The sequence below is a fragment of the Pseudorasbora parva genome, chromosome 14, assembly GCF_024679245.1.
Source record: "Pseudorasbora parva isolate DD20220531a chromosome 14, ASM2467924v1, whole genome shotgun sequence".
Classification (NCBI taxonomy): domain Eukaryota; kingdom Metazoa; phylum Chordata; class Actinopteri; order Cypriniformes; family Gobionidae; genus Pseudorasbora; species Pseudorasbora parva.
This window is the reverse complement of record NC_090185.1, coordinates 45,256,943-45,283,003: the sequence shown is the minus strand read 5'-3', so window position 1 is coordinate 45,283,003 and position 26,061 is coordinate 45,256,943. Positions and strand designations below refer to the sequence as shown.

Below are 26,061 nucleotides of genomic sequence, written 5' to 3'. Positions count from 1 at the left end.
CAGGCGGGTATGTTACATAGTAATCATAACTATCAGAATCCAGTGTTCTGTATATTGCGTACGTGAGTTTTTGTTGTAGATGGCTATTGCTGCGCGTTTAGCTAGAATACAAAACCAACCCATTGGGCCACTGAATCTGCATTAACGACAACAGCTGGGGCAACAGCCTTAGTCCTAATGGGTTGTAGCTATCTTAGCTATCAAAATCCAGTGTTCGGCACTGTGCGGACGTGAGTTTTTGTTGTAGATGTCTGTCTTTTTAAAAAAAAAAAAAAAAATTGTGTATTGTGCTAATTAATTGAGATTTCTTACAGCTCTTACAGGTTTTTGGCCTTGTCTGTTCCGTTGCTTCTATTACTCTCCCCTTTTTCGTAAGTCGCTTTGGATAAAAGCGTCTGCTAAATGATTAAATGTAAATGTAAATGTAAATGGTATCGGATTATTATCGGTATCGGCCGATACTCAGAATTTTTAATATCGGATCGGTTCAGAAAAAATGGTATCGTGCATCCCTAGTTTAAATTCAAGCTTTTCTACTAGTAAATAAAAAAACACAACGTCTGGTAACCTTTATTGAACTTGGTCTGGCGTTTCTTTCCAGTAATATAGTTACACAGGTAACCACTAGGAGGCATAAAGTCACCATGGAAAGTAGATCATGCATTCAAACATTAAAATGTTAATTTATCAAAATACATGAAGGACAAATGCACAGCTGCAACATTTAAACCTTTTAAAATGAGACCTGTAGTAAAGTGTTTTCCTCTTCTCTGTTCTTTGTGTCATTAGTGTAAGATCAGGCTCAGGTGTGTCCAGCTCTGTGTCTGTGAAGAGTGACTGGTCAAAAGATGGTGGCCTGCCGAACTTTAGTGAGGAAACACCATCATCTGCCAAAAGGTATTTCATGTGTTTCTTATTTTTGGTCACATGTGGACTGTTTTGGAAACTTTATAAGTGAATAATGCTTATTGCAGCTAATGTTATTGCTAACATGCTAGTTACAGCTAATCAGCTTTTGTTTTCTTTTTGCTAAAAAATGTTTACAAGAGATTTCTGTAATATTTTGCCTGAACATTCAGTATTTTATTTTATTTTATTTGCTAACAGGCTTCAATATGAGACATTAGACTCAAGCGTACACACTCACAGGAACGACAGGAATTTCACAGACAATCTCCAGTGGATCTTCCAGGTAAGAAAACTTTTTTCCATTTCATTTTTTACATTTTCATTAATTTAATTTCTAATTCATCTCGACAATTTCATTTTTAACTTTTAAAGAATGCAATAAAAGGTAATAATATATTTATTATATTTATTAAAGGTAAATAATATATTTTAAAAATCATTATATTTGTCAAAAATGACACCATTATCATGTTTGTCTTTTTAACTGATATTTTAAATGATTGAATAAATGGTTTTCAGGAAATGTGGATGTACAGTTTGATTTAAATTGTTGTTCTGTCTTTTTTCTTTCTTTGTAGGATCTTGAGAGCAAAATAATCAAGTTTCTGAAGAATGAGCTGGGAAAGTTTAAGAAGATATTGCAGAAAGAGAACACAGAATCCTTCGTGAAGGACTTTAATGAGAACAGATGCAGTATCAAAGAAGCAGCTCTTGATCTCACACTACATTACCTGAGAGAGATGAAGGAAAATAAAGCTGCTGATGCTCTAGAAGGTAAGAGACTCATCGACATCTGTCAGATTGACACTTATAAATGTAGGAGAGAAAATCAAAACTAAAACTATCTTTTTTTCTGTTCCTGTGTTTAGATGAGCTGCTCTTCATTCATCAGCTAAAGTGTGGCCTAAAGAAGAAGTATCAAAGTGTGTTTGAAGGAATTGCGAAGCAAGGCGACTCCACACTTCTGAATAACATCTACACAGATCTCTATATCACTCAGGGTGGCAGTGAACCGGTCAATACTGAACATGAGGTCAGGCAGATTGAAGTTGCTTCCAGGCGTCATGAATCACAAGAGATTCCAGTTGAATGCACAAACTTGTTCAAAGCATCTGAACAAAACAAAGAGATCAGAACTGTACTGACAAAAGGAGTCGCTGGCATTGGAAAATCCGTCTCTGTGCAAAAGTTTGTTCTGGATTGGGCTGATGGAAAAGAAAATCAAGATATCAGATTCATATTTCCTCTTCCATTCAGAGAGATGAACTTAAAGGAGAATGAAAAACAAAGTTTGATGGACCATCTAACTCAGTTTTTCCCAGAGACAAAAGGACTAAACCTTACAAGAAAGAATGATTTTAAAGTCCTGTTCATCCTTGATGGATTGGATGAATGTCGTCTTCCTCTGAAGTTTGACTGTAATGAGACGTTGTGTGATGTATCGTCCCCAGCCTCTCTGGATGTTCTCCTGACAAACCTCATCAAGGGAAATCTGCTTCCTTCTGCTCTCATCTGGATCACCACCAGACCAGCAGCGGCCAGTAAGATTCCTCCTGAGTGTATCGACCGGCTGACAGAGATACGAGGATTCAATGATGAACAAAAGGAGGAGTACTTCAGTAAAAGATTCACTGATGAGAAAATAGCCAATGAAATCATTGATCATGTTAAACAATCAAAGAGTCTCTTTATCATGTGCCACATCCCAGTCTTCTGCTGGATTTCAGCCACTGTTCTCCAAAACATTCTGGAGGAGAAAAGAAATAATGATCTAAAAAAAAATAATCAGTCTGATGAGATCTCTGAAACACTGCAGGAATCGGATACTGACAACACTCCCAGGACTCTGACACAAATGTACACACACTTTCTCCGCTTTCAGATCCAGCAGAGCCGCCGGAAATATGATGGAGAATACACACCAGATGTGTCCTGGGATAAAGACGCCATCCTATCACTGGGAAAGCTGGCATTTCAAGAGCTGGAAAGAAACAACCTGATCTTCTACGAATCAGACCTGGAAGCCTGTGGTATTGACGTCTACAAGGCATCAGTGTATTCAGGCATGTGTACGCAGATCTTTAAGGAGGAAACAGGGATCGTTCTTGGCACCATGTACTGCTTTGTTCACTTGAGCATTCAAGAGTTTATTGCAGCCCTTTATGCACATTTGTTTCTCGACGTCAAAGAGAAAAGTGTGTTTGTTCAAGAATCTACAGAACAGGAAAACAAAAATGAAGCCATGATTGATTTGCTCAAGGCTGCGGTGGACAAGGCACTCGAGAGTGAAAATGGACACCTGGATCTTTTCCTTCGCTTCCTCCTCGGTCTGTCGCTCCAGTCCAATCGGCGACTCTTACGAGGTCTGTTGACACAGCAAGATGGAAATGACCAGAGCAAGAAGGAAATTGTTCATTACATCAAGCAGAAACTTGAAGCTAATCTGTCTCCAGAGAGATCCATCAATCTGTTCTACTGTCTGAATGAACTGAATGATCAAACTCTGGTGAAAGAGATTCAGACCCACCTTAGCAAAGGAAGTCTCTCATCTGCTGACCTTTCACCTGCCCAGTGGTCTGCTTTGGTCTTCGTGTTGTTGACATCAGAGGAAGAGATGGAGGAGTTTGAGCTTCAGAAATTCAAGAAATCAGACGAGTGTCTCATTAGACTATCAGCAGTCATCAAAACCTCCAAAGTTGCACTGTAAGTCAAAGTCAAACTAAGTCATTTTTAGTTGTGTTTTTTTTTTCAGGGTTCCCACATGTCCTGGAAAAACCAGGAAAATTGATGGTTTCATTTTTTTAATATTTGTCTTGTGCTATCCTTTAGCTTAGAACAAAGAGTTTCCTTCTCCTTGAAGCAATAAACATAAGTAGAAGAACGTGCTATATTCAGGGATGCTACGTTTTGAAACATTAGAGAAGTATTTTGAAAGATTAGAGAAGTTTAGTCTTGTGTTGGCCCTTGCTGCAGTTAGCTAATTGTATTAACTGGTCAAGTGTTTGGAGAAAATAGCACTGTTCACAATGGATTAGTATTATCTAGAGACCTCTGTGATTTAGAAATTACTCCCACATCTGAGTTTTGCGTGGCACATTCACATGGGATAAACAAAGCCTGTGAATTTACTCGAATTTACTGACTTTTCTCCTGGATGTGACTTCAAGATTTGTAAATGTTTTTTCATTATAGATATAGCTGTATGAACTCAAACAGTCATATGTATCGATATCGTTTTGATTGTTTTATAGTAATAAAAATGATTTAATCCAGTTAGAGAACAGACGCTACAGTTAAAAACTGAACTGAGCACAGACAGTAGGAGTCAGATTTCATTTATCACGAGTGAGAAGCTGAAAATATACGGCGGAAGATTCGGTTTCAAAGCTGTAAAAGCGTAGCCTGACAAGCCAGACCCACATCAAGATGTTTGGTCTGGAACTCACCATAGACAGCTCAATCCGAGGGGCGGATAAACGGTTGTCTTTCAAACTCCCTCTGCACGCGATAGGATAGCGCTACACCAACCAGAGAAACGAAGATGAAGCAGAGCTCGTTGATAGATTAAACATTCGCCGTATCCGGTCGGCTAAACTCCGAACACATCTTCCCTTTTTAAGAATGACTTCAGTGCCGCTCTTTGTCCTTTTCTTAGAGTCAGAGAAAAGCTTAACACCAAGTCTTCCAGAGTCGCGGTCAGAGCTGATTCGAAAGACCATCGTTCGGCAGTTTCTGTGTTTACTAGAAGCACGCAAATGCAACTCGGCCATCGTCATTATGGCCCCGCCCACCGACTCTATACACGATGTGATTGGCCCGGCAAGAGTTAGGGGAATACAGCTCAGAAGGGTATTGACACTCGCGGGCAGATTACATTTGCTGCCGCTAGGGTGCGTCTAGATTTCTAGGCTAGTAAAAGCACCCATTTATGGTAAATGGTAAATGGACTGCATTTATATAGCACTTTTAACAGACCCATGGCCATCCAAAGCGCTTTACATCTTGCCTCACATTCACCCATTCACACTCTCTCATTCTCATTTAAGCCAGCTTGTCATTGTACTGTTCTGTTGTTCTGTTTTTCATTAAAAATAGTATTGATATTAATATTAAACACACCATTCAGATAGTTTGCTCCCAAATTGGTACTTATTCTAAAGTAAAAGTAATCCGTACGACCACACAGGAATTCATAACGGTGCGTATTATGAATGCAGCCTCCATTCTTTGTGAAAGATAAAGATAGAAATGCGCACAGGAAATAAAAACCTTGCATAAATTATATACAATCTGCCTAATCCTGGCCAAATCACAGAGATGTCAATTCGCACGGGACTACTATTATCACAGGACCTCAGTGTTCAGCGAAATATGGTAGGTAATTTGCGGGGGAATTTTTACTTTACAAATTACAGACATGGCCGATTCGCTTAAGATCACCGACATTCTCTGCAATTATTACAAATCACCAGAGGTCCCCAGATAATACTAGCCCCGTGCAAATAGGGCTAATGTCAACTGGTAATCAGCTACCTAACCTGGTTAATATTATTTCAGTAACTTGCTAACCAATTATTTTAATACATTATAAGCCTGGGATCTGCAACCTACAGCAATTACACAGCATTTTATATTTACTTCTGATTGTTGTCAATAATGCAGGTACTTTGGTATTGGGCTGGGCCGGTAAACATGACAAACGCACCACCACACTGAGTAGCTCCGGTGGGGGTCGCCCAAAACTTTTTATTTTTGTATAATGCACCTCTGTGGGGAAATATACAACAAAATATATATATATATATATATATATATATATATATATATATATATATATATATATATATATATATATATATATATATATATATATATATATATATATATAAATTTTTTTTTTTTTAAACTAATATTTACTTTCTTATATCATTTATATAACTATTATTTAGTGGTATTTATTTAAATGTTTTAAAGGCTGTAGTATGTTGTTTCACTGATGGAAGTACTAAAATAAACACATACAGGTGCTGGTCATATAATTCAAAAAGTTTATTTAGTTCACTAATTCCATTAAAAAAGTGAAACTTGTATATTATATTGATTCATTACACACAGACTGATATATTTCAAATGTTTATTTCCTTAAATTTTGATGATTATAACTGACAACTAAGGACAATCCTAAATTCAGTATCTCTCTATTTATTATCTATGGTAATAAATTAGAATATTGTGAAAAGTTTCAATATTGAAGACACCTGGTGCCACGCTCTAATCAGCTAATTAACTCAACACAACGGCAAAGGCCAATAAATGGTCTCAGTCTAGTTCTGTAGGCTACACAATCATGGTGAAGACTGCTGACTTGACAGTGATCCAAAAGATGAGATACTGAATTTTGGGAGACACTTATCTCATGAGATGAGACACGAGATCGGGTTCACGAAAATGAGACGAGATTTTTACATATTTTTAAAAAATCCACAATGATGAAATGCATGACTAGAAATTAAAAATAGTTTGCAGGTACATTTCAAATGTTTTAAATCTTGTAATGAATTTCATTTAATTTCTACTTTCTTAATATGAATTATCATATACGTTACCTTTAACTTTAAATTTCTTTACTTTAAACTTTAAACTTTAATGATTGCTTCTGCGCAAGACTCAAACAACTCATTCTAGATGAACTGATGGAATTGAAGTGAGTTCAAGTGACTGTTATGATTATCCACCTGAATTAAATAGCAAATAGCAATTTAATTAGCAAAACTAGAGTGGAGCCATAATATAAACTTCACCCTCACACTCCTTCATAACCAGGTCATGAGAAAAATGGCATCTTTACACAGCCGAGTTAAGGCGGGTCTGTTTCTGCTCAAAATTCTGTGTAAAGACGCGATGCCGCATTAAAGCAGACTTAAAATATGCCGGGTCTGACCCACCTCGGCCCCTAGTATCAAAGGCGACATAGAAGCGGTTTTGATTCAGTGTAAAAGAACGCGAACTTGTGCCGCCTTAAATTACATAATTGTCATGACAACCCCCTGTCAGCCAGCTCACTAGGCGCGAGAATCAAGAAGCAGCAAGGAGACAAACCATCTAGGAATTAAAGTAAATGCTTTCTGTATTCACATCATCAAGCTAACCACTGTAGTGTTCGCCGTTTGTAATCTTTCTTTGAAGAGATTGGGAGATCAACGCACTGCAACATTTCCCCTCAGAAACGGTAAATCTTAACCCAGTCGGGGTCACTGTGCAACCCAGTATTATAATCTCTTGGAGAGAACGATATTATATATTAGATTTGATATTTTCTGATATATTCTATCTGCTGTCCTACATGTCATTAAAATAGACTGAAGTTTGGATTTTTCCCTTAGGCATAGTGCAGCCTAAAAACTTGAAATAGGCTATAGCTACTCAATCATTATGGTTGTAGGCTAATTTGTCTATAAGCAACATTGTAGAATATTTGAGTTTATTTAAAGTTGTGTATTTTTTAATTATCATTATTATTAGGCTATGTGCATATTTATTTAGAACATTTAGCTTATCACCGTTTGTTACCCATCGGGTTGTAGCCTAACTGCCAGAGAAGGGCTAAATTTAATTTGCATGGTGGTAGTTTTTACCATTTCATTATTTTGGCTCAAAAATTCATTTTTTGGAAATATTAACTGAATTTAGAAATGCTTTTAAACAATTTTTATTAGCCTAATAATAAAAAAAATGAATTAAAAAAAGCGTTTGTAAATTTTGAAGTGCATAAACATTATTCCCAGAATCTTTGTTGTTATTGTGACATAAAAGTAGAAAATGTATAGTTTATAATTATGTATAACACCTAGGCTATCTGTTTCATATGGCAAATAATTACAGAAGAACTTGTTCCCGCTGTCATGAAGGAACAAAATGCGGCGGCGCTTAATTTCGTTGGACAAAGGGTTAAAGAAAACTGTAATGTCATAGTTAGGCTATGTTTAAATATTAGCCTATAACATTATGTTTTAATTAAATAGCCTAACTGTCTGTAGGCTATAGGCCTATTTAATAAAGACGCGAACAAAAACCGTCGGTAATGGATTGAGGTGTGTAACGTTTTTCTGTTCACAATTAGACAGAATTGTCAAATATTCGGGTTCATGTTATACTAGCTGAGAACTAAACGTCGTTTTGGGGAAATATTACATTCCTGACCACTTTTACAGTCTATGGGCTAAGAGAGATAGGGTATGCAGCCTGGTGCTATAATGGAGATTCCAGATCGCTCTTCTTTGGTCAGAACCATGGAGAACGACCGCGGACAGGTCTGTCCTATGCACCGAAACAGCATCGAGCGCAGACACAGAGCGGCCAGAGAAATGGAGGAGCGACTGCAGTAGGCTATGGTGTTTGTGCAAAACTGCGGAAAAACTGCAGAAAAAGAGCAGGTGTTGAAACCTGTCACCGAGAAAAGAGTGGGTGTATCCCCCACGGATGTGACGCCCCTGTAGCCTAGCCTACATGTTGTGAATGCTCTAAAGTGACTTTCTGTTTCTTTGAAAAAAACTTTGGACCACTTTTAATCCTGCGGTATTCTACCCGTAATAATGTAGGCTATACTTTCGTTATAGCATTGTTAATCAGGTACAATTTTATTGCAGAAATATAAAATAACTATACCATAGCCTACAATAGAAGAATTGCAGAATTACAGTAGACCTACAGAATTATGCCAAACATCAAAAGCGCTTTATAGAAGGCAGAAAAAAAATGATTTAAAATTCCGTATTTTTATTTTAGGTCTATTTTTATACATTTCATTATTTATGAAATGTATTTATAACACTTTGTTAAAACTGTAGTTTTAAATAATGTTCAACGCATTGTCCGATTTTAATTTGTGTGTAAATGCATTTATGCTGCTTCAGAGAAGGATTAAACGGTCTGTGTAAATGCACATTTTTGGGATTTTATGCCGCTTCAGAATCGGTTTCTGTGCCGCGTTTGCTGTGTAAAGATGCCTTAAGACAAGACAGAAATCTCGTCACAGTTTAGTCTCGCGAGATCTCGTGGCACGAGATCTCGTCAGACCCCTAATTCCAGGCTTTCTGCAGTAAAAAACATGAACCAAGTCAATTTGATACCCACTGATTGGTGGCTGCATTTAAATGCATGTGTTCCTGTGTGTTTTTCTGTGGAAGCACTCAGTGGAAGCATCAAATATTTATTTTTTACAGTGGCTAGAATGCTCAATGCTCTAAAAACACAGTGTTGAGCACTTGATGGCAATGTTTTTAGTCAGATTTGGCATAACACCTTTTAAAAGACTATCAAGCTAGCACTTTTAAATGTATCATTTATTGCCATTAAAACCTATAGGTGATAAAAATATTTGATATTTGTATTTTAGCAAATGTATTCAAACATATTATTCTGGAATTTTACTTATTTCCCTTGTAGGCTAAATGACTGTAACTTAGCATACAAAGGCTGTTCAGCTCTAGCTCGAGTTCTTGGATCAGATACCAATCTGAAAGAGCTCAACATGAACAATAATAATCTCCAAGATTCAGGAGTGAAGCTGCTCTGCACTGGATTGGAGAATATAAGTTGTAAATTGGAAAAACTGAGGTAAGTTCTATGACAATAGACAGGGCTCATTTAGCTCAAAATAAGCAAAAACATAAGGTGAAATCAAGACGTAATGATAATGAACAGGGATGTGTTACCCAATAGTATTATAAGTTTAAGTTGATCATAGAACAAATTATCACCAATGGTCTCTACGATCAACTTAGGCTTACAAAGCTTTTTCGAAAAGAACCCCTAGACAGTATGTTCTACGGTTTTGAGATATTGAGCTTCATAGTTCTTTGTAGATGGAACAGTTTTGTTTCATTTCGAAAGGGAACTCGCACTGCGTCCTAGAATGCTTCGGGGGAACGCCTCCAGCACGACAGGTGTCTGAAGATACTATCGAATCACGTCAATCCTATTGACCGGCGACAGCCCATGACATCATCAATGTGTGACCAGGAATTATATAAGGGCGCCTACCAAACATGACACCATCTTTTTCGTCTTCAGGGACTGTTTTGTCTGAATTGCTTAAACAAATTAAGGAAATACAAATTCAGTTATTTACTGCCTGGGATAAAGAGAATGCACAGTCCTTTGTTTTACACATTTACACTGCTGTTTGTGTAAATTGTGAGCTGTTTTCCGAGATCGCTCCGTTCTTGTCTGGCTCTCCTCTTGAGGGAGGGGAGTTCGCCATCCCAGATGGAGCTCGTCAATCGTCATGAGAGGGTTGTATTCCTCCCAGATTATCTGGCGGCTGACGAGACTCATCAAAGCAAGTGCTCTCAGGGATGGCTGGTGAGATTGTTACTCTCAGCCACCCTGACCGTGTAGGAGGGTCCGTCCAGGAGCCTCCCTGAAGTCCAGTTCCTATGCAGGGCAACTGGACAGATAGCCTGATTGGCTATCATGTATTGCTATCAGGTCGTAGGCCTCCTTGAAAAACTTGCTATCAGGTCGTAGGCCTCTCGTAGGCCTCCTTGAAAAACTTGCTATCAGGTCATAGGCCTCTCTGGGCCTCCTTGAAGGTGAAGTATCCATAATGCCTCACCACAAGCTATTAGTTTGTAGGCCTCATCAGGCCTCCCTGAAGGCTTGCTTTGAGATGGCAGGCTTCTCTAGGCCTCCATAAATGCGAATCTGGATGCTGTGGCAGTCCGCATGAATTACTATCAAGTGGTAGGCCCCTCTTAGGCCTCCTTGAAAATTTGCTGTAGCTGACACTGGTAGGTCAGCTGTGTATGGTGTATACATGTATGTAATATTGGTGGGGTTTTAGGGTTTAAAGTTTATTTTTTCCTTTTGTATTTTTGATTTAATTGTGATTTATTTATGCACATGTATTAATTTAGTTAATTCTGGTGGTATTGGATTTAATTTAGTTGTACTGATTGGTCATGTGACTCTTCCTGGGTTATTTAACCCGGAAGTATTAGTGTCAACAGAATGGCAAATATGAATTGAGATATGCATGGGCTCCTGATGATTCTACTGTTAGTTACAGGCAAACACGGTAAATGAGTTAATCTTATGTATTTCTTTATTTGATTTTGTGTTTTTATGGGTATATGTAAAACTTGTGTTTGTTGTTTTTGTTTACATTTTAGTTTTCACGGTGTCTCAAATGTATAAATAAAAGAGTGCTAAAGGACATCAGTATCTCAGAAGCGTGGACTGTAGGCCAAACTACCAAAACCCACCAGGTAACCCCACCAGGCAGGCTCTGGTGCTCCCCTCTCTGAGGGTCGTCAATGAGCACACAGCTCGGTAGATCCTAAGATCGAGCAGGTGAACTCCCCTCGTTAGCAAGGGTTAGGAAAGCGCTATGCTGAGTACTGCTCTCTAGGATACCTGTCTCTGGGATCCGGTCTGAGGAGAATACTGCCAGTTCGCAGTCCCTCAGTCTGGATGCCTCACCAGAATGCGACTTTCCAGTGGCTCTGTTTCAAACAGACAGGGTTGGCCAGGCCAAGGTGTCCCGCAGAAGCGACACCAGGTCAGGCCTCCCTGGTGGCATGCGGGAAAGGTTTTTCCGAATAGTGACTGGCTGGGGTGCCCTCGGGCCCCTTGGCCACATTCCCTTAAAGGGACCCCTTCTGTTTAAGAATTTGGTCACATGCCTTTGAGCAGTCTGGGTAGGACCTCATGCTTATTCATTAAGGTTTCTGTTGAGGCTTATAGCTTGGGCTATGACCGTAGGGAGTGCTGTCACTGACAGCCCGGTGTGACCAGAGGGGGAGTGGTGTAAGCTTTTCAAGTTTAATTTGCTTGTCCTGACAGTTATCACTGCCAGTGGGCATGCACTCCCCTCAGCATGGCGGCCTACCAAACAGTCCCTTCAGACTAAAGATGGTGTCATGTTTGATAGGCGCCCTTTTGTACTTCCTGGTCGCACATTGATGATGTCATGGGCGGTCGCTGGTCAATAGGATTGACGTGATTCGATAGTAGCTTCAGACACCTGTCACACTGGAGGCGTTCCCCTGAAGCGTTCTAGGACGCAGTGTCTCATTCCCTGTTGTCAGGGAACATAGGTTACATACGCAACCTGAGATATTTTCTGAATAAATAGTCCTAATATGTACACACTAAAACATTTGATTTAAAAAAAAAATATTTTTAACATGCTGATTGATAAGCTTAATGATAAATATATTTAAATAAATAAAAAATGATTGTCACAAACCTGGTATGAAGACTAGGGTTCATACAGTTTGTTGGACAGATAAAACTATTATACTTGCACATTAAATTGCTCAGGTAATTTCTAGAATAACTGCGTAATTAGCTGAATGTTACATTTGCATTTCTGTTCTAGACTCTCCTACTGCGGTATCAAAGAAGAAGGTTATAAAGCTCTGGCTTCAGCTCTGAGATCAAACCCTTCACACCTGATAGAGCTGGATCTCACAGGAAATGATCCTGGAGAATCAGGAGTGAAGGAGCTCAGTGATTTACTAGAGGACCCACACTGTCAACTGAAGACACTGAGGTGAGATGGGATTAAATAATACACAATGTGCAGGTACATTATTTATAAAAAATATTTTTTTTTCTAATACAGTAGACCCAACTTTTTAAAAATGGACCTTTTTTATTGACGCGACCCATACAGTATATACAATATATTAACCCTTAGGCTAATTAGTGGCCCTGAAGAAGTTTGACATACTCAGACATTTGTGTTTTTTTCAGTTGCTTATATTAATGGCTAAAGTCTGATTACACTGTATTCAGCACAAACAGGGCTATACTGATATGTGAGTAACATGGACATAAAAGATTGTAGTTTTGAGAAAAAAAATGTTTATGCACAGTTTTTGAAAAAAACTAAAATGTTAAATCCCTGAAATAAGGCCATTTTACTTTAAAGATTTGTTCACAAGGCTTTTCAGAACTGGATGTTGTTGCCTAGAGTTTTTTCTTCAAAACAGTGTGAAACCCATTCTGATCACTCATTCATACAATATAACATGAGGAGATTTAATGATTGAATGTATTGTTTGTAGCTTATTCACAAAATCACTTTTAATTTAAAAGTAGTAAATTACATAAAGACTTTAGACCTGCAGTACTGTTCAATATATATATATATATATATATATATATATATATATATATATATATATATATATATATATATATATATATATATATATATATATATAATAACTTTGAAACTGTTTGAACAGTACTGTAGGTCTAAATATATATATTCTGCTCATCAAGGCTGCATTTATTTGATCCAAAATAGTAAAAACAGTAATATTGTGAAATATTTTTACAATTTAAAATAAATGTTTTCTATGTGAATATGTAGTAAAGTGTAATTAATTCCTGTGATAAAGCTGAATTTATCATCATTCCTCCAGTCTTCAGTGCCTCATGATCCTTCACTGATCATTCTCAGATGAGGATCTGATCATCAACACACATTTATATGTAGTTTATTCCTGTGATAAAGCTGAGTTTATCATCATTCCTCCAGTCTTCAGCGCCTCATGATCCTTCACTGATCATTCTCAGATGAGGATCTGATCATCAACACACATTTATATGTAGTTTATTCCTGTGATAAAGCTGAGTTTATCATCATTCCTCCAGTCTTCAGCGTCTCATGATCCTTCACTGATCATTCTCAGATGAGGATCTGATCATCAACACACATTTATATGTAGTTTATTCCTGTGATAAAGCTGAATTTATCATCATTACTCCAGTCTTCAGTGTCACATGATCCTTCACTGATCATTCTCAGATGAGGATCTGATCATCAACACACATTTATATGTAGTTTATTCCTGTGATAAAGCTGAATTTATCATCATTACTCCAGTCTTCAGTGTCACATGATCCTTCACTAATCATTATCATATGAGGATTTGATCTATAAGCTCAACAAACATTTCTTATTATTATGAATGTTGTCATTTTTTCAGGATAATTTGATAAATAGATTTAACCCAGAGGGATAAATCTTTGATTAACAGAAAGTTCAAAATAATAACATTTATCTGAAATAAAAAATATTTAGTAACTTTATAAATGTCTTTACTGTGTTTTTTGATGAATATAAGGCATCTTTGTGAATTTAATTTAATTTCAATAGATTTCTATTTCAGATAAATGCTGTTGTTTTGAACTTTGTATTTATCAAAGAATCCTGAAATAAATTGTACATTTTTTTTCAACATTCATAATTATATAAGAAATGTTTCTTGAGCAGCAAATCAGCAAATTACAATGATTTTTGAAGGATCAAGTGAAACTGAAAACCGGAATAAAACAGACAGATCTAAAACTTTTGAACATTATTGAATACTTGGGTTTAGACATGAAAACAACAGAACAGTGCTGTAAAAAAATAAAAATAATAATAATACATAAAGTGCAAAAGACACATTCAGGGCAAACAAGGACAGTGCAAGATGAACGAACCCTATTTCGTATCTCTATTTGAGCGCATCTGCATTTAAAATAACGAACATGAGTGCGCAAAAACGCAACATGAACGGTGCATCAGCGTATAACAGTCAATAAATGGGTCAGTAATGTATGGGACATTTAGGCCCAATAAACGGGACAGTTAGCAAACCTACTTTTATATCATGCTGCGTTTAATATTATAGAGCATAATATCCTCATTTCATATCTTTATTTAGCCTCGAGGTTGCCTACCTATTTCATGTTTCAACATGTTTCCGTTGATTTCACACATAGTTTGGCAATACTTCAACTAGTAGGCTAGCCTACAATGTGAAGTTTATGCATCAGTAAAGCTACTATAAGTGAGATTAAATGCTTTACATTAAAAATTCTCATTTTAAAAACGTGTTCGTCTTATTCTAAAGGTAAATCCAAGGTAAACTTGCAGCGTGTCCTCTGAGCTGAAATCAGAAAAGAGAAGAAGATGATTCTTTGTTTTGAGATGATGGGGGCGTTTACAGGTTCTCGTTCCTTCCTCGTGGACGATTTGCATGTAAATCGCTTGCGTGCGTGTGGGTGTGGTCTCATTAAAGTTAATGAGTAGAGCTGGAGAAACTGGACCTCTCACTGTTTTCATACAGATTACATAAACAGAGAATATTTGTTTTTTATATAAATGATTTCATTTAAAAGTAGACCTTCCAGGCTTTATAACGAGATATCTGTCATGTCTGTGTGGCAAGTTTTCTCTGAGTTCTGAGTATATTTTACATGCATTTCAGAAAGGACTTCACAGGGAGAAAGACTGGAGAACGCGCATCCTGTTTGTTTTCTTTATTCAGCGAAAAGCACAACGTTTAGTTTTTATTTTTAGTGTACATAAAAAATTAGACACTTTAAACTTTGTAAAGACATATCATTCATGTCTGTGAGGCCAAAAATGACAGAGTATTTTAAGCTGGTGTACATTGTCATGAGGAAAAATACAGCAAAATGATGGGGCGTGTTCTTCTGGTCCAGAGGGTTAAACAGGTTTGCAAACAATGAATGCGTGTGCATGTGTGCATGGGCATAATTTATGGGTATGTATTTATTTAATGACAAGAAGAATATCGGGTCTAACAATATATTGTTTTATAGTTAATTTTAAGGATGAAACAATCAAAATATAAACATGAATAATGTGATAAATTAAAGTCGATGTACTTTAAAAACTCAACATGAATTATTGTACATATCTGACACACACTTCTGTCGATAAAGTTACACCATTGTGTGTGTTTAAATGTCATTCTAGAAAGCCAACGTTTAAGAGTTTACAATCCAAGACTTGAGAATTACTCCGACTGTTTTAATATGAAGATATATAGGCTCAAACATTTAAACAAAAACAAAAAAATATATATAATACATTTTTAAATGTATAAAAACATTATGTGAGTATAACAACTGATAACCACAACTAATGTGAAGCCACAAGTGTGGCCACACTTCATTTCAAATCTGAGGATGAAATCTCTAAAATCATGCATTTTATGAAGCATAATGTAAGACTGTCATGTGAGTTTTTAGCAAAGGCTAAGAAAAGATGCTAATAATCATTGTTATTGGCCTGTAAAACACATACTTGCAGTCTACTAACTAGTCTTTCAACGGCTCAATTCACAGTCTATTGTTTTCACTCAATGAACGTGTAACAAGTACAATTCGGTGCTGCTCCTTTAAGGCTGAAGGCACCTCTTTTTTTGACTCGCTCGCTGAGGGGGCAGTCCTTCAGATGGAGTGCGAGCTGTTAGCTGCATGTATGTTTTCTGATGCTCTTTATCGTTTATTTTCCTCTATTAAGTAACGCTGTCGTTTGTGCAAATTAACGTTACCCCATGTGTGCATGGGAACGGAGCTAATAATAAACTCCATGTGAAACGCCAGATGGCCGGCCTACGTGAGTTTGCTTGCTCTTAACTGCCTCCATTGCTCCAGCTATCCGGTCTCTCTCTCTCTCCCGAAGCGTTTACAAACGTTTCACCGGTCTGTCATGAATAGCCCCGTTTCCACCACAGGAACTTTACCCAGGAACCCTCATTTATCAAGGGTGCGTACGCACAGTTCTGTGCGTAGTGAGTGCGTAAGAACAGTTTCACGCAAAGTGTGGGATTTACCAACTTGTACTTATACGTAGAAACGTGTGTGCATTGAGAGGAGACAGACCGGTATCCCAGAATGCATCTCACACCGACCAGCAAGCGTCAATAGCGGACGAGAAACCCTGCGTAATTTAACAATACTACTGTTAATGTGTCAACAAATGTAGTTTTTAGACTTTTTCAGGCAAGAATGTACTTGTTTAATAATTAAATCTGTGGTTTATTTTAGGGCCGGGACACGCAAAAAAAAAAATCTAATTAATTAGAGGCTTTGTAATTAATTAATCGAAATTAATCGCATTTTAATTGCATATAAATATTTGACCTGAGAACAATGAGAAGTAATTTTTCACATGGATTTTAGTAAACCATTGAATAATGACTGAATACATAAGCTTAACCAACAAAATATAGTTTATTTATTTCAGTCCAGCAGACCAGTGCAATGTTTGCCATGAAGTGTAGCAGAAGCATATTTGTGATATTTGAGGCTCGATGTGCTGCGGTGATACGCTAACTCCTTGTTGTATCGCTTGCACACAACCATGCTCTTGACGACGCTTCCATTCTTTTGTTTTTTAAAACAAAATGTCCCATCCACGAGGCCAAGCAAAGCGGTCTCATCCGCTTTTTCGTTCATGTTCACTATGGTTTGTTGTTGTCGTGACTCGTGAGCGCTAGTTGGTGTTCCAGTATAATCGGTCCGTTGAAACTCATTCATTGAAAAACGTTCCGCGGTGCAAAAATAAGTGTGGTTAAAATATATATTTTTTCCCATAATTAATCTTAATTAACTCGTTAAAGTCCCGTAATTAATTAATCTTAATTAACGCGTTAAAGTCCCATAATTAATTAATCTTAATTAAAGTCCTGTAATTAATTAATCTTAATTAAAGTCCCGTAATTAATTAATCTTAATTAAAGTCCCGTAATTAATTAATCTTAATTAAAGTCCCGTAATTAATTAATCTTAATTAACGCGTTACAGTCCCGGCCCTAGTTTATTTATAAAGAGAGCGCCTATGCGGAGTTGTGAGATCCAGTCGCTCAGCGGGTGCCCAGTAGAGGGCGACACTGGAGTGGATTTTCAAACCTCTCCCGTCCCACAAAAAAATCCCGTCCCATCCCAATCCCACGGAAAAACGGGGGGAAGTTCCTGTCCCGTCCCAATCCCAGAAGAATGACTCCCGTTCCCGTGTTGTGTTTATTTGGCCAGAATCTGTCAGTTACAGTAAAAAAATTCAGTACTGATCACAGCATACCCATGCCCAGATGAATAAAGACCCAAATCGTCATTTTTGTTTAAGATGGGTTTCAGTTCAATATAATAACGATGCACACACATTAAATTCCACATAAATCATCAATGCAAAAACAGACAAACACACACACACACACACACACACACACACACACACACACAGACACAGTAAATGTCTTGCAGCTGGCTTATGCGTTGTCACTCCTTCTTTTTGGTTACTTCAGACTAGGGATGCACCGAAATCAAAATTCTTGGCCGAAACTGAAAGCTGAAAAAGAGGAAACCAAGGCCGAAAACCGAAACACCGAAATAAATTATGCCAATTATTAGTACCATTGCATTTAGGGCTATGACAGATGTTATGCACTAAAACCAAGGCATTGCAATTGCACAAATTAATATTAAAGTTTCAAATAATAAATCAATTATAAATTATGCAAATATTTATTTAGCACATTGCAACAACACATAGTATAAAATAAAATCCAAACTAAAATGTTTAACTTGACCTCACTCATGTTCATTAAATAATAATGCACAGGCCTACTGGCCTGAAGAAAGGTAGAGAAATTGAATAAAGTAATCGAATGTAAAATAACTGCATATTTAACTGTAATTAAAGATTAATCCTTATTAAACTTACAAAAGCTATTCTATCAAGAGCAGTGAGTGAGGTCTTTATCTTTTGTTTGACATTAAACCGACAGCAGTAAAGGCTACTGCCCCTTTAAGACCTGATGCAGGGATATGCTCGTCTTTCTCGACTGTATACAGTAAAAGTTCACTTAAGGCATATACAAAATATGTCTCCTATTAGGATACTCCTCAAGATGAACATGTTGTTATACTATTTGAGTGAGTTTGTCTGTTCAAGCGCAGGACTTGAAAGAGAACTCAATATTTGTGCGCTGTGAGACGTGTGCGCTTCTCACAACGCACGCGACTTCTCATTCACGTCTTCTGGCTCTTCACGCGGAGTGATGGCGAAAACGACTGGTCATATTCGAACATATGGAAGCACTAGCATGCACTGAACAAAGTTTACCATAGATGTGTCATCAGATGTGAGATGAACCACATACGTCCACGCCGCAGACATGTTGCATTAGACAAGCACCTGCAGGTTGCGGTTTCTCTTTGTGTCACCACAACATTTCGGCCGTATATTTCGGTGATTAAAGTCTTTCGGTGGCCAAATTAAGTTCAAAATTAATAATATTACAATTCCCGGTCCCGCCCGCTCCTGGTAAAAAGGCTAGAAGTGAACTTTGAATTGGAACAGTACTTGACCAGGGACTGATGACGATTCCTCTCGTCCTCTGGAGTTCGTTCTCCCGAGTCCAACTCGACAAGTCTGAACTACCAAGGACACAAGTCAGAAGTTTGCCTACTTGGTATTGAGAAACGGCCAGAGATCGCTCTGAATGTCATTCAGCTCTTCAGATCAGCATAATTCAGTGAGAAATTAATAGAAATGTTATTTTGTATGACAAAATATTTTGCAAATGTGTTGATAAATCTATATTTGTCCAAATAGGCGCACGTGTTGACTTAGAGCCCGAATGGATGCTGTTTAGTGCATGTATGTGACCACTAATAAAACCAGATGATGTGACTGGCTTTTGATTCTTGTTGATATTCTTTTAAAAATATCGTTCATAACGGATTGATTACTTTGCACTCCTGACATAAATTAAGAAATAATGTCACTGCAACCTCATTTTATCATAAACATTGGTCAGATAACGAAGGTAACCAAGGCCGGTTCGCAGGACGAGAGGGCAACATGCGTGTCCAGAAGAGTCCAGCTGGTTTGGTTGTTTCGTCTTTGTAGTTGTAAATAGGGCTGTGTTGAAAAAATCGATTCACCAATTCTGAATCGATTTTCATATTAATTTCTAAAGATCGATCCGTAACTCAGAGGATCGATTTAATGTGCCGTATCATTGAATTCACGCATGCGCGCGAGGTGGAAGGGCATTAACAGTAACACAACGAACATGGCAGCGTTGAGAACTCCAGAAACGCCGCGGACAGAGAATACTGGCTGGAATTTTCAATTGTTTTCAATGAGAGCGCTACGTTGTTAGAACGCCTGGAGCGCACCGAGCGAGTAGGATTTTCCGTATCATAACAACAAGCAAGTCTCAACTGAGGAGAAAAAATGCTGCCTGTCAAAACGCTCTCAAGCGCTCACAGCGGGGAGTTTTCAGCTGAGTGCCTAACATTTTCAGCTGGCTAAAAACGCTTTGGTGGACACGCAGCCTAACGTTATACCGCCGTCACCGTGCTGAAGAACACAGCCATTCTCACTGCAGCGCACTCTTACTGCAAAGGAAGTTGTAATGGCTGCGTTGTCATGACGGCGCGCGACAGCACAGCTCCACAGCGCGCGTTCGCTGACTAGAGCACTCTGGAAGGGGGATTGTTCTTTACGACCATCAAAACTCCATTAATTTGCAGTTGAATGTCTATGATAATAGTATCAATATGTTGCATAACTACAGTCCTGTAATTCAGGTAACAGCTGGAAAAAAATGCTTTCTTCAAAAACACTTATCTAAATGTCGAAGATCGGATCGGATTGAATTAAATACTGATAATCGATTCAAGATCTTGAGAATCGGAATCGAATCGATTCTTGAAATTTGAATCGAAACCCAGCCCTAGTTGTAAAGGCTAGTAGCAATGAAATGCTTGCTTTCCTTAGCATGGGATACTCATTACAAATTTTCTGTTTTATGATGCATTTTCAAAGTTGTCACAGGTCACTTGCAGCATTTCTGATTCTTCAGGAGGAGTTAAATTCAGTTCAGCAATTGAATCTGGAGTTTCAAAGTCAAAGGGATTTTTCACCCACTGCTTGTCTTTTAATTCATTGAGTTTCTCTTGGGGAAAATAGTCAGAGAAATTTCCCATCAGTGCATCCAGATGTGACTGAATGAGACGCGTCGGGCCAGCGACTGATTTCTTGGACACATTTGCTTCAATGTGTTTCATCATTGTTGGGAACATATAGTAGCTTGAGGTTTTGAGACGCAGCTGCCAGAGTTTGAGTGATCTGTGGAAAGCTTGAATTAGTTTGCAATGTCTAAAAAAGTTGTCCTCCCATTCTTGTAGTTCTAGATTCAGTTATTTTAGAACAGAAAATATGTCAGCAAGATAAGATGGGGTTGATTAACATTTCTCATCACTGAACGAGCTTATGAGAGGTGACAGTTTCTCAGTCAGAAAAGCATGTATTTCATCTTTCAATTCGTTCACTGGGCTGACCACCCTGCCCTTCGACAGCCTTCTCACGTCTGTATGATAGAGTAAATGTTTGTACTCGCAGGGCTCAATATTAAGGATTTTTTTCTGGCCCGGTTGAATTTTTTACTGGTTCCACCACAAAAAAGTAATAAATAAAATAAAATAGGCCTATTGTTTGTTTTTTGATCCATGTAACCTAAATAAATAAGGTTGACTCCAAAAAGCCTAACATTTTATACATTTTATTTTTAAATATTGTATATACAGTCTATAATAAAATGAACAAATAATGCAATAATGAGCAGCAGCACAAATAAATACAAAACATACAAATGAAAAACAGTTCTTTTCAGGTTTTTCATGGGTCTAAACTAGATTTTCAGTAAGGCTACATCAACAGTAATCAAATATAAAAATATCACTGCATAGTCTTCACTGTATAAATATAGATTAACAATTATTAAAGTTTTTCAGTCAAGAGGACTGAGTGATTATTTTCTGTCTTTTGTTATCTCGTCTTTTATGAGAGAACCATAGACTATATAAAGGAGAAAATGTTTCCCTGCCATTGATAATATTTTCCGGCTTTCCATGTTTTCACTGTTACACGGCAGGGGGCGCTATTACCTATCTCCTGAATGAATACACAATCTCCTGATCAAAACACAAGTAAAGAAGAAGCAGAAACGAGCGATCTTATATAGGCAGATGCATATGAAAATTAACGCGATCATCAGCAATAAACAGCATCTAAATCAAAATGGCTATGTTATTGAATGAAATTTCGACCCAAGACGAGATATAGGACTGTGAAGCTTTGAGGGTGTTGATGGACTCCATCTGTGTTTGATCATTGCTCTGAATCTGATGTGGATGTTACGTTAGTCTTTGAAAAAAACACAATTTAATCATTACAAACTCCATGATACACATAAAGGGGTATAATCTCTTTAGATCAGATTGCCCAAAAAAAGGTGGTGGAGTTGCAGTTTATTTTAAGTCAAATTCAAAATGCACCTGTATGTATTATATTAGCGTTCTTTCTTTCTTTGAATTATTGACAATTAAACTAATTTTTCAAATGGCCCTGGCATCATCATTGGATGTTATCGTCCAACATCTGCATCAAGTGAAGCTAACACTTCACTTACTGATCTTCTTCATAACTGGACTGAATCAGAGCTGATCTTATGTGGGGGGGATCTTATATCTGTGATTCTTTGATTGGAGCAACTGATAAATTCTCCAACACGGTTAAATCAAAAAGATCCAAACAAATCCACATTAATTGATGTCACTAACCAATGGCTGTCATAGATTATCTATCTGGAGTTTTCTGTAATGGTGTAAGTGACCATTGTGCTATATTATGTGTAAGAAATGTTTGTAAAGTAAAGCACATATTATTTTGAGACATCAGTTTAAATATTTAAATTTACATTTGAATCATTTAGCAGAGGCTTTTCTCCAAAGCGACTTAAAAAAAAGGAGAGAGCAATAGAAGCAACGAAACAAACGAGGGCAACAACCTGCAAGAGCTGTAAGAATTCTCAGTTAATCGAGCACAGTACACAAACTTTTATTTTTATTTTAGACAAACAAACAGAAAACAGAAAGAACGTCTCGGTTATGTATGTAACCCTCTTTCCCTGAGGAGGGAACGGAGACGTAACGTGAGTGACTGATGAATGGGGGTTTCGCCTAGAAGCCAATCATCTTCGAGATCTTAGAAAACGCCAAATGGCAGTGCCAATGACATGGGCATGCGAGATTTGCATGCGTAACTCCGCCTACCCACCTGGGTATATAAGGAAGTAGCTGGCATGAATCGCATTATGTTACCTGCTGAGGAGCCAAGACTGAACTCTCGGCCGTTCCAGCGGTACAGCGGAAGTGGCAGCGGGACGTTACGTCTCCGTTCCCTCCTCAGGGAACGAGGGTTACATACGTAACCGAGACATTCCCTTTCGTTCAGTCACTCCGACGTAACGTCAGTGACTGACGAATGGGGGTCCCAATGAAATAACGCCACTCGGCTGTCTTCCAGTGCCCTGCGCAAGCGTGAGAGCCCTGATGCAAGTTAGGACGGTCAAAGGCCTCTACTTAACGCAGGAATACCAAGGTACACTGGGAGGCATATTCCAGAAGGAGATATGCGCCAAGATGCCTACCCGTAGGGAGGGCTTAAGAATACACGTATGACGCGAGGGGCTGCATACGGAAGATCACTGGGGTACCAGCCGCAGGTGGATTTTTAACCCCAGGGGTGGCAAGTTGCCAAGGGAATACACCCGCTCAGGGAGGCTTATGGTGGAATACACATATGGGGGTCACCGGAGGGGAACCATGCACACGGGGCACCTGGCCGGACACGAGTGTCTGGGCTAAGGGCAGACTTACTGGCATCGGTGTCGTCAGTGCTGGAGGAGCTCAGGGCTCTCGGGGAGCTCACCTGAGAAGAATATCGCACGTATCCAGTCCGTGGAGTGGAATGGCGAGCAAGCGAAGACACCTATACACACACTCCAAGTGGAGTGGGCCCTGACCCCACTGGTAAGCCAAAACAATGGTGTCCACTACCAGTGAGACAGCCTTTGCTTAGAGAGAGCCTTCCCTTTCAGCTTCCCACCATAACAGACAAAGAGCTGGTCTGAGGTCCTGAAACACTGCGTCCTGTCTACGTAAGCGCGAAGGGCGCGTACTGGACAGAGCAATGCCAAGGCTGGGTCTGCCTCCTCCAAGGGCAGCGCTTGCAGGTTCACCACCTGGTCTCTGAACGGAGTGGTGGGAACCTTGGACACATATACAGGCCGGGGTCTCAGGATTACGTGAGAGTCAGCCGGCCCGAATTCCAGGCACGCTTCATCAACCGAAAATGCCTGCAGGTCCCCTACCCTCTTGATGGAGGCCAATGCGGTCAGGAGCACTGTCTTCATAGACAAGAACTTAACATCGACTGACCGCAAAGGCTCAAATGGCGCCCTCTGCAGAGCACTTAGAACTACTGAGAGGTCCCAAGAGGGTACGAGAGGAGCACGAGGAGGATGTAGTCTCCTCGCACCCCTCAGGAACCTGATGACCAGGTCGTGCTTGCTTACCGTTTTACCGTCCAAGAGGTCATGATAAGCGGCGATAGCGGCCACATAACCTTCAGGGTGGATGGAGACAGCCTTCGATCCAACCCTTCTTGGAGGAAGAGAGCACAGACCCGATCGGGCATTTCCAGGGGTCTTCTTGGCAAGAAGAGCACCAACTGACGAAGAGGTTCCACTTCAACGCATAGGCCTGTCTCGTGGACTCGGCCCGAGCGGAAGTGATGGTAGCCACCACCGTAGGTGGTAGGGTACTCAAACCTGCCGCGTCCCGTCCAGGAGCCACACGTGGAGGTTCCAAAGATCGGGATGCGGGTGCCACAGGGTGCCCCGTCTCTGAGAGAGGTGATCCTGTCTCAGAGGATTTGGCCAGGGAGGGGCTGTCGCAAGGAGAACTAGTTCTGGGAACCAGGTCCGGCCGTGCCAGTACGGGGCGACCAAAATGACCTGCTCCTTGTCCTCCCTGACCTTGCACAAAACACGTGCAAGAAGGCTCACTGGAGGAAACGCATACTTGCGTAGGCCCTGCGGCCAGCTGTGCGCCAGTGCATCCGTGCCGAGCGTGCCCTCGGTCAGGGAATAGTACAGGCTACAATGGGACGAATCGTGGGAGGCAACAGATCTACCTGTGCGTCCCCTAACTGATCCCAGATCAGCTGGACTGACTGGGGATGGAGTCTCCACTCCCCAGGGATTGGCTGAAACCGTGAGAGCTCGTCGGCTGCACGGTTCAGGATCCCCGGGATATGGACAGCACGAAGGGACCTCAGGCGCTTCTGACTCCATAGAACGAGATGGCGGGCGAGTTGATTGATTGATTGATTGATTGATTGATTGATTGATTGACCTTTATTATCCCGAAGGAAATTTGTCTTGGACACATACAAAAACACTGTCTGCTGTATAAAAAAATAATAATAAATACATAAATAAATAAATGCATGACTGTCACTTGTATACACGCACTTTACACACGCGCACACAATACCTGCAATACATATACAAACTACAATCAAACAACCAACTGCACATTGCCCTTTAAACTACAGTTCCAAAATCTAAAATACATCTCAGAGATAACCTTAATGCTTATTTAAGGCTATAATATACAGGGGTACAAAGGAGTTCTTAAAGCGGTTGAGTCTGCACTTAGGGACTCTAAAGCGTCTTCCCGAGGGAAGTAGCTGGTACTCATTATGAAGGATATGAGTGGGGTCAGATATAATTTTTTGGGCCTGTCTGATAACTGTTTCATCATAGACGGCCTGAAGTGTGTGATGCTGCTCAAATCCCATGATTTTCATGGCTCTCAGTGTTAGCCGTGTAATCTGGGCTTTCAACTGTACACTGAGGTTGCCAAACCAAGCTGCGATGCCATATCTCAGAATGCTCTCAATTACAGCATGGTAAAAAAGAAACAACACTTTCTGATGAACACCAAAAACCCTGAGCCTACGAAGAAAATGTAATCGTTGTTGGACCCTAGTACAGACACTTTCTATATGAACACTCCATGTCAGTTTACTGTCAATGAATATGCCCAAATATCTGTAAGAGTCAACCTGGACTATATTCTGATCATTGATGACCATTAGTGAATGGTCACCAATGGATTTGGGGTCAAACACCATCTCCATTGTTTTCTTAATATTGATTGTAAGAGAGTGTTTGTCACACCACTGGACAAAATTCTGGATCTCATGTTTATATGCTATTAAATCCGATGTGTCTGATATTAAACTCAGGATACCTGTGTCATCAGAGAATTTAATCATGTAGTTGTTAGCAGTCCTGCATGTACATTCATTAGTGTACAGTGTGAACAGGACTGGGGAACTAACGCATCCTTGAGGGGCGCCAGTGCTGATGGTCATAGGTTCAGACAACGTCCCATTTATCCTGACCTGCTGAC

At 39.2% G+C, this 26,061-nt stretch overlaps 1 protein-coding gene across 1 annotated transcript in view; it reads left to right on the top strand.

Moving 5' to 3' along the window:
- The first annotated feature begins 1,096 nt into the window (after positions 1–1,096).
- The window catches only part of LOC137040660 (NLR family CARD domain-containing protein 3-like), a 91,995-nt gene continuing 67,030 nt past the window's right edge, over positions 1,097–26,061 (top strand). Inside the window, exons 1-5 of the mRNA XM_067416449.1 lie at positions 1,097–1,192; positions 1,488–1,683; positions 1,779–3,612; positions 9,355–9,525; positions 12,293–12,466. Coding sequence (XP_067272550.1) covers positions 1,650–1,683; positions 1,779–3,612; positions 9,355–9,525; positions 12,293–12,466 — 2,213 coding nt within the window. The 5' untranslated portion in view covers positions 1,097–1,192; positions 1,488–1,649. The remainder of the gene's footprint in view (positions 1,193–1,487; positions 1,684–1,778; positions 3,613–9,354; positions 9,526–12,292; positions 12,467–26,061) is intronic.